The sequence below is a fragment of the Apium graveolens genome, chromosome 9 (assembly GCF_009905375.1).
Source record: "Apium graveolens cultivar Ventura chromosome 9, ASM990537v1, whole genome shotgun sequence".
Classification (NCBI taxonomy): domain Eukaryota; kingdom Viridiplantae; phylum Streptophyta; class Magnoliopsida; order Apiales; family Apiaceae; genus Apium; species Apium graveolens.
Window position 1 is genome coordinate 211,870,227 of NC_133655.1, and position 10,244 is coordinate 211,880,470.

Genomic DNA, 10,244 nt, shown 5'->3' on the forward strand with positions numbered 1-10,244 from the left:
GATATATGTATAATATAAAATTTTATGTGTAAAAATTAAAATGGGTCATGGTTCATGGGTTATGAATAAATTTTATGGGTAAATTTATATGGAAAATAGTAACTTTTAAGATTATATAATATAGATGGGCTAATCAAAAGAAAACAAGAAAACTTGTCTAATACAAATTACAAACTATCCAATTCCCACGGTCTAAAAAATAAAAATTGTCCGAAACTTTCAATTCAAAGCCTCTCCTTTTGCCTCTTTTTCCAGCCCCTTTGAAATAATTTGATTTGATAAATTCCAAGAATTTATTCCCTTAATTCTTTCCATTTTCAAATTTCTTTCTTTCTTGTGATCATGTTTCTTGGCAATTTTTGAAGTTTCATCAGCTTTATTTTCTGGGTATTTTGTTGGACAAAAGATCCCAGAAAGCCTAGATTTTGATACCCTTCCAATCTTTTGTTCCATATTGTGTCTTCAACTGTGTGTATATATCTATGCATGTGTATCATCATTCTCTTACAACCTTTTCATCATGTAACCCTGGTCTTGTCTTGACATGCATAGCATATGTACATAATCTTGGATGTCTCTCTCTCTTAGGTTATTCATTATGTTGTAGCAGCTTATAGATTTAAAGTTTTATATTATGCATGTGAATTATGAAGCTTCTAGTTCGTGTGATTGAAGCTAGAAATATACCTGCAATGGATCAAAATGGCTATAGTGATCCATATGTAAAAGCTAAAATAGGGAAACAGAAGTTTAAGACTAAAGTGGTGAAGAAATGTTTGAATCCTATGTGGTGTGAAGAGTTTTGTTTTAAGGTGGAAGATTTGAAAGATGTGCTTAGGGTGTATGTACTGGATGAGGACAAGTTTAGAAAAGATGATTTTGTTGGAATTGTTAAATTCCCGGTTTCGCAGGTTTTTGATGCTGAAGGCCAGTCATTAGGCACTAGTTGGTACTCCTTGAAACCCAAAAAGAAGTCTAAGATCAAGGAATGTGGTATGTCTTGATTATGATTTTATTTCATGTTATATGTGATGGTCTGTATGTTCCTGCAATTTTCCTGTATTTGCGTATGTGTTCGTTTAAATACAAACTAATTATAGCTTATAAACTGTTATACTACGTACTAACCGGTAGTTGTAGTGATGTGACTCTGATTTCCGATAATTTGCATTTTGTACCGGGGTAGTTTGTAGTTGGTTTACGGGCTACAACTTAGAATGATTTGTAGTGGATCACACTACATATAGGTTGTGGTTGTAATATCTTTTTAATGGGGCATTTAAAAATTTCAGGTTTGATTCGTCGATTTTATATCATGATTTACTCATAAAAATTTGTACTCTGCTAGAGCTGATCATCTGATGTGTTTCTTTTACTTTTAGAGTAAAATGTTATATGGAGTTCATTGATTAAACTGCTCCTCGCCCAGATATTATATGTATTTAATCTGGTAATTCTTTTGAATTGATGTTTTCCTGCTCACAGATATAGGCTAACACTTATGTTTCTTTGATATATTTTAATAGGTGAAATTCTTCTTACTATATGTTTCTCACATAGCAATTCTTCCATGGATATGCAATCTCTTGAAAGCAATGTGTCAGGAAATTCTCTCGATATTCCTCAATCTGATTTCTCGCAAGTAAGATCCTTAAGTAGTCAGCCTTCTTCAATCAAGTTTGAGGAAGTCGCCCCTCCCAAGGAGGAGAAGTCACAAAAGCACACATTTGCAGAAAAAATTGCTAATATCTTTAACAAAAGTTCAGATGCCACCAACAAAAATGTTGATGCAATCTCCAGAACCTCTACTAAAGTAATAGATATGTCGGAGGTACCTGAAACTGCCAACACAGAGGTTCATGCGGAAAAGTCTGTACAGCCATCATCATCATCTGGTTCTTATGAAGAAATGATGAAAACCATGGAAAACAGAGATCAAGGAACCGAAATGCCAAACATTCTTCCTGGAGGAGTAGTTCTAGACCAACATTATGCTATTGCTTCATCTGAAATGAACTGTTTACTCTTTTCGCCAGATTCAACCATCATCAAATCTTTGGCAGATGTACAGAAAACTACTGAATTGCAGATAGGACCTTGGAAATTTGAGAATGGTGGCGAGACCCTGAAAAGAGTAATTACTTGTGTAAAAGCTGCAACTAAAATAGTTAAGGCCTTAAAAGCCACTGAGGAGCAGACATATTTAAAAGCAGACGGAAAGGGTTTTGCAGTCTTATCGAGCGTAAGCACTCCAGATGCTCCATATGGGGGCTGCTTCAAGACAGAAGTGCTTTACTGCATCACTGCAGGGCCTGAACTGCCGTCAGGAGAACAGTCATCTCAACTTGTCGTATCTTGGAGGATGAACTTTATTCAGAGTACTATGATGAAAGGTATGATACAAAATGGTGCAAAACAAGGTATAAGGGACAGCTTTGAGCAGTTTGCCACCTTATTAGCTGAGAGAGTAAATCCAGCTGATGTAAAGGACATTGTTACTGAAAAGGAACAAGCATTGGCATCTCTGCAAGGGGAACCCCAATCAGACTGGAAACTCGCATTTCAGTATTTTTGTAATTTGACATTTATATCAACAGTCTTAATTGGATCGTACGTCCTTGTACATCTGTGCCTAGCCGCGCCGAACAAAATGCAAGGGCTTGAATTCGTAGGTTTGGATTTGCCGGATTCAATTGGTGAACTGATTGTTTCTGGAGTATTAGTTCTTCAAGGTGAACGGCTGCTGGCACTTATATCACGTTTTATGCAGGCGAGGGTGCAGAAAGGTAGGTCACTTGAGCATACTATCTTCTTTTCTATGTAGTGCAAAAGTAATGTGTAGAATATAAACTTTACAATCAGCTAGGAAACTAAATATGCTGATCATCTGGTCTTAATTTTATAGTACGGTTTGGCCTGTAAAATATTATTTTATATGCAGTGCTACTTGCATATTTATTTTTCATCTTAATTCTATTTACATTGTTTTCAATTTTCTTTTCCCATTCCTGACATAAAAAAATTATTTCCATCAAAAGACAGAATCATAATTAAAGTATCAGACACCTATCACATTTTAATAGCATTAAAATAATGCTAATTTATTAAGGCCTATTGCATATTACAAAACTTTGATCAATGCAGACCTTCCTTCTTAGGTTGGTCATCCACTGTTGTATTCAACTTATTTCACACATCATATCTCATTTCTTCCACTCTTCTTCCCTATCCTCTCTATCGTCCGGCCTCCCTACTTCACAACTCTTTCATATCCGCCTATTGTGTCAATTGCATGTGATTGTAATACATTGTTTTGTATACATTTATACAATAGGCCGAGGGATACGAATCATTGTATTGTATACATTTTAGAATATTTCAAGCTGCAGTTCAAGTGCCGAGGGATGTCCGTTTCTTTTTGCCTATAATATTTGATCAGTACCCTATCCTGGGGAGAGACTATATTTACTTTTTAAGCTTTAATAAACTAAAAATTCTTACTATGTGCTATGATGCATGAAAGAAATTCTATAAGATGTATGTATATTCACTTTGAGCCCCTCCTTCCCTCTAACAAAAATGGATGATGGCTACGTATAAAGTCCAGGATAAAGAAGAATTATAAACTACTTTGATATTATGAGGTAAATGCATTCATCGAATAAGAATCAATAAATATATTTTAGCTCACATTTGCTAAAGTTTTAGTAGTTCTCATGACTTGTATGTAGTATCTAATATGTGTGGTTAATTTTCTTAATTGATGAAGGCAGTGACCATGGAATTAAAGCACAAGGAGATGGGTGGTTGCTAACTGTTGCCTTGCTAGAAGGAAACAATATGGCAACTGTTGATTCAACTGGTTTATCAGATCCTTATGTGGTGTTTAGCTGTAACGGTAAAACTAGATCCAGTTCAATTAGGTTTCAGACATCTGATCCCCAGTGGAATGGTTAGTTCATATTTTAGTATATCAGTTATATAATACTAGCTTTGTTGCTTTAACATTATATAATATGCTTATAGACATCTAAAATTGTGAAAATGATTTATCGCGTTGCGACCATGATTTTGCAGAGATATTTGAATTTGATGCGATGGATGAGCCTCCATCTGTGCTAGATGTGGATGTTTATGATTTTGATGGACCATTTGATGAAGCTAAATCTTTGGGACATGGTGAAATTAATTTTGTTAAAACTAATATATCAGAATTAGCTGATGTGTGGGTTCCTCTTCAAGGAAAGTTAGCTCAGGCATGTCAGTCAAAATTGCATCTAAGAATTTTCCTGAATGATACAAGGGGTAGCAATGTTGTTAAACAATATCTATGTAAAATGGAGAAGGAGGTCGGGAAGAAGGTACATTAGTATTTATTTTCTTCTACAAATATTATATATTATGTTATTCTTTCTTTCTAACATCTTTATTTAATTTTCTTATTTATTGCACAGATAAAACTGCGATCTCCTCAAACAAATTCAGCATTTCAAAAATTATTCCACCTACCACCAGAAGAATTTCTAATCAATGACTTCACCTGTCAATTGAAACGTAAACTACCTCTCCAGGTACCGTCAATTAGTTATTTTTTTGTTAGCATATGTTAATATATGATGCAGACACAAAGATTTTGTAGTCTACTTAACAATGTAAATACTTGAGATGTATGCAGTTCTTAAGTATAGCATATAAATGATACACATTTCATTAATTTTTTTGTGCATACAATTTATCATTTTGGGGCTCACTCAATTGTAAGTTTTCTACTCAGGGTCGTCTATTTTTGTCAGCAAGAATAATTGGATTTCATTCTGATCTTTTTGGACGCAAGACGAGATTTTTTTTCCTCTGGGAGGACATAGAAAATATTCACTTAGATCCTCCTACTTTGTCATCAATGGTCAGTCCAATTATTGTTATGACTTTACGACTTGGTAGAGGTGTAGATGCAAAACATGGTGCTAAAACTCATGATGCTGAAGGCAGGCTAAAGTTCCATTTTCAGTCTTTTGTGTCTTTTAGTGTCGCACACAGGTAATAATTTTTTACTACATGGTATTCAAGAACATCTACATCATATATTGTTATCTTTCTTCTATATATTTTCATATTGTTAATTTATTTACTTATTACATTCTACAATTTAAGATGATATTGAGTTTGGATCCCTCCCCCCCCCCCCCCCCATCCTCCAAATATCTAAATAACTTTGATATGCATAAGTAAATAAGAGTTTTGCTTTTATATTTTGTAGATTTAAAGGTTTGTCAATTTTTTAATTAATTTTTATACTAATCTGAAGAAAATTCAGTTTTTAGTATGAAAATGATTGAAAGCTCGCGTTCCTGGACTATACAAGGCTTAAAACTGATATACAAGATAGAAGCTAAATATATGACAGTGCTATGAATCAGAAGAATCTTTTAGGGTTTTTTCCTTTCACCGTTCTATCTCCATTGCGTGTTTATAATCTGGTCTTAAATTTATAACCCTTCTCCTATATGGTGCTGGCACTAGATGTATTAATTTCAATTCTCTATACAGGGTCGCTTCGTAAAATCGATCTTTTACTTTCAAGGATATCTAAAAACCTGATAGCTATGGTGACAAAGAAGTCAATATGGTTATCTGCTAGTTTGCATAACTAATTAAATGCCGAGACAGTGGACTACAACAAAAACTTTTATGTAGAGCGAAGTATTAGGGGTGTGTTACTTCAGCAGTTTAGTAGCAATCTCGATTATAAATGTTTCTTTTCTCATTTTTGGACAATTTACTTGGCTAATATGTATTGATCAACATTAGACAAATTCAGTAAGCTTCTATTCATTATTTTTTGGACTCGCAATTGAACTGCAGGCATATCACAAGTCTTCATTTTGATGACGTGTTCACTTTTCCCAATTTCTAATTTTAATCACTTATCATAACTATATTTTGGTTGGTTGTCATTAAGCTGTGAGCATTATACAGAAAAATACATGTTATTTAAAGGGATAATATGTAATGACTAGGACTATCATGGCTTTATGGAAGGCAAAATCCTTGACTCCTGAGCAAAAGGTACGAATAGCCGAACAGGAAGCTGGAGATAAGGACCTCCAAATTCTTGAAGATGAAGTGAGTAGCAAGTGTCAGCAAGTATCCGAAGATGAATCAGATGCCAAAGACCTTCAAAGTGAGGAAAATGGGTCATTGTTTGGCTTTGGGGATGTTGGCATGTCTGTGATTTATTGTTCTGTTCTCTCCGTTCCTGTAAGTGTGTTTCCCCTTACATATATATCAAGTGTGTCTCCCTATCTGCTGTTATTCTATATATGTATAGTATATATATTCTAGTTTTGAGAACAAATACATGCATTGGGATTTGGGAATGTAGGTGTCCAAATGAATACATTTACTACACTAGATTAGGAAAGAACACCACCAATCACCATTTGTCACGACCAATTTTTGGAATCAGACTTGGATGCATCTCGTGATAATGTAATCTGAACAAATAAATCAGATTATGATATTAAACATTGAAGTACTATTACAATTTATGGTACCCTTGCTCACCTAAATTTGCCGATAATTAAGAACAATAAATGTAATAATAATATAGGAACGGCCAATTATATGTAACCAGACCATTCGAGCTGGATACTCAGGCAAGGAACACTATCAGTAAGGCAGAAGATGTAGATTACAAACTTCTCAATATTGGCGCAATATAAAACCAACCTGAAAGAAAAAACCTATAGGCTATAGTCCAATAGGAAATAATTGTGGCTATAATCAAATTTCTTGTCTGCATATGGTAAGTGGTAACTAATGATATTTGATGCAAGCCGCTATCTGGAAAATGAAGAAGCGTCTATAGTGCCTTTTCCTGTTCACTCATTATGAGAATGCCTCTTTCCTAATTAGCAAAAAGAAGAATGCCTCTTTCCTGTATTGAACCAAACATAATTTGGTAACTTCTGACCAGGTTATATAACCATGTAAAAACAATCACCTACGAAGTTCCAATCATTAATAAGGCTACACTTAGCCCTCAATAATATTTGAAAGCAAAATGAATAGAGAGTGTTGAGACCTGAGACACATCTTCACTAAAGGTCGATACCTAATGCAGATAATGTAAAACGACTGCTTAATTGTGTGGTTTAGTTAAGTAGCAGAAGTACTATATATTCCAATATTAGATACAACTCTGATTGCCCATATTTTTCAGGTTAACTCTGTTATGGAGCTATTTGGTGGAAATGAATTAGAGCAAACGGCTATGGAAATAGCTGGTTGTCTTAATTATTCTTCTAGCCCGTGGGAGTCGGAAAAGGCAGATGTATACGAGAGGCAGATTTATTTTAGATCAAAACAAATTTCCCATTATAAAGGAGAGGTGACAAGTACACAACAAAAATCCCGTCTTTCTGAAAATGATGGTTGGGTCCTTGAAGAAGTTATGACGTTCCATGGGATTCCACTTAGCGATTATTTCAATGTAAGAAATGCTAATAAATCAAAATCAAGTGTAATTTTTTTTAGTTTGTTTCTAGCATTTTGGTTTTCCTTATAAACTAATGGTCATTTATTGTCTTGTCAATCTTCCAGGTTCACTTAAAATACCATATTGAAGATGACCCAAAAGGCATGGGATGCAACGTTCAAGCTTATCTTGGAATAGCATGGTTGAAATGCAATAAACAAAAGAAAAGGTTCACAAAGAACATTTTCTCAAATATGCAAGAGCGTCTTAAGGTTATGTTTAGTATAGTTGAGAAGGAATATGCATCGGCAAAATAGAAGTATGATCTTGACAAGGACAGGGGTTAACGTTTCGAAAATCATCATTCACCGGTCACTTAACTCTGTCATGTGAGTTATCTGCTGGGCTTTTTATATGGATTGGAGCTTTGTTGTAAAATGCATTGTCGTGCATCTACAACAAAGTTCTGAAATCTGGCGAATGTACCATCTAACACAAGTACAAGTAAGGGGTGTATAACATCAAGGTGGAAAAAGTCGCAGAACATCGTAGTAATTACAGAACTGAAATACTTGTACAAAGCTCTGTCAAAAAAATACTTGTACAAAGCTTACTAGTTTTTTAATACTTTATGCAGGTGTAAATATGATTACTTTTCACCCTTGTAGTTTAAAACAAATTTAGAAAGACATTTCACGTTCTTTTACTAAAGAGCAAGTTTAACGGCTCTTTACTTCAGCTCTCTTCACTAGCTAGAAATATAAGGAGAATAGTGAAATTTCAAGTCCGACTCTTTCCGACTCCTCAAATCATTAAGGGGGTCGTTTGGTTCGCCCATTTCTGAAATTAAGTATGAATTTCAACCATTTCAAACTTATACATGACATTTTTTTTCTAGTGCGCACTTACAAACCAGGTGAACTAACTAAACCGCATTTAAGCGACAGGATTTGAGAGAGTCATAATCATAAATTCTCCTTCCGTGGAATTCAAATCTCTGACCATAGTTATCCCCTCCTGAGCTAATCCTGCGGGCATTTGGTTCGGAAAAAAATAAATTTCTTAATTCATACCCATTTCTTAAATTCCTTAATAAAATTAATGTTTATAACTAAATTAAAATTATTGACTTAAAATATTTTAAATTAAATATATTATTTCCGGCACTCAACCAAACACATACATGATCAAATAAATAGTCTAAAAATCCCTCTTTCAGATTACATTTTATAAAGAGTAATCCATTTACTTTCTCCCAATCAATCTCTTTTCAAATTTATGGTGAGTTAAAAAATTATAAAATAATATCATAAATCACTAAAATTCATCATTTTATAAGTAGTCTAAAGAGTATCTCTTTGACCCAATGTGTTCTGGAATTATCTATTTATCTAAATATATTATAATAGCAGGGGAGCGGGAAGGTCTCTGAACATTTCAAGTTCTATTTTCATTATTTTTGATTTTTTATTAAATATATTTTTCATGCATTTAATAGCATCTTAATAGTCATAATTACACCTAATAATTATATATTAACTTTATTTCTTAGTATAAAAGTTGAGTGAACCTTCATTTTTACCATTATAATTTTATTTTAATATAATATATTACTTATCTGTATGAAAATGATTGTATTAAGGTTAAATGATGATTTAAAATATTTATATTGTGTCATTTTTTATTATCTGTTAAGATCAATGACATGGACAAATGTATTTTAGCCGATTTCAACCTCTTTGATAAATTTTTAGAAAAAATGACCAAAATACCTCTTTTTAGATGTCCTTTTGCCCAAAATATCCATTCTGGAAAAATGTGCCCAAAATACCCACTAGATACTCCACCGATACTGGAGTATCAGGATAATACGCCAATTTCAATGGAGTATCATGATGATACTCCTTTATCAGTAGAGTATCATGGCAGATACTCCTCTGTCAGTGGAGTATCAGTCCGGATACTCCTTTACCAGTGGAGTATCAGTCTTGATACTCCTTTCCGAGTGGAGTATCACTTTTAATTTTTTTAATAAAATATTTTTAAAAAATAAAATTAAAATTTTAAAATTTTAGATGATACTCCACTGACAAAGGAGTATATGGGTGGATACTCCATTGACAAAGGAGTATATGGGTGGATACTCCACTGACAAAGGAGTATCATCCTGATACTCCCATGTCACTGGAGTATCCCACTGAAAATGGAGTATATGGTGGGTATTTTGGACAGCTTAAAATTCTGGTCGGTATTTTGGGCGATTATTATTTAAAAATGGTTATTTTGGTTTTTCACCCAAATTTTTATCCATGCTGTGAACAAATCATCATAAGACCAATGATAAGTTATGTAAATGTGTAGATTTTTAATTGAAAAAATTATTAATATGGTAATTTCTATTTTTATATTTACTATTTTTTACGATTATTAAAATTTTAAATCTATAATAAGAGCATTCTTCTAACTAATTACTCATGTAATTTGTAAAAAAAAATTAAACAACTCTTAAAATAGCCATCTAATTAAATTTAAATAATTAAAATTAAATTTTAATATTTTAAACTTTTTAAAAATAAAAATCTATAAAACGGTTGAAACACGAATAAGTTACCTCAGATCATAAATAATAATATATTAATTCTTATATGTAGTTGGTAATCATGTTTGTCTACCAAAATAATGTAGTGTATTTTTAATTTTGATAAAAAAAAATTACCGATCTAAAAATATTCAAAATGTAATATATGCTTCATCTTCAATTTAATCA

At 33.0% G+C, this 10,244-nt stretch overlaps 1 protein-coding gene across 1 annotated transcript; it reads left to right on the top strand.

The window, feature by feature from the left end:
- Window positions 1-371: 371 nt before the first annotated feature.
- On the top strand, window positions 372-8,109 carry LOC141685194 (C2 and GRAM domain-containing protein At1g03370-like). Its single transcript, XM_074490311.1, has 9 exons — window positions 372-993; window positions 1,527-2,786; window positions 3,770-3,952; window positions 4,078-4,361; window positions 4,455-4,571; window positions 4,775-5,037; window positions 6,018-6,258; window positions 7,223-7,492; window positions 7,603-8,109. The coding sequence occupies exons 1-9, from the start codon at window positions 648-650 to the stop codon at window positions 7,792-7,794; spliced, it is 3,156 nt and encodes a 1,051-aa protein (XP_074346412.1). The 5' UTR covers window positions 372-647; the 3' UTR covers window positions 7,795-8,109.
- The last annotated feature ends 2,135 nt before the right edge of the window (window positions 8,110-10,244 follow it).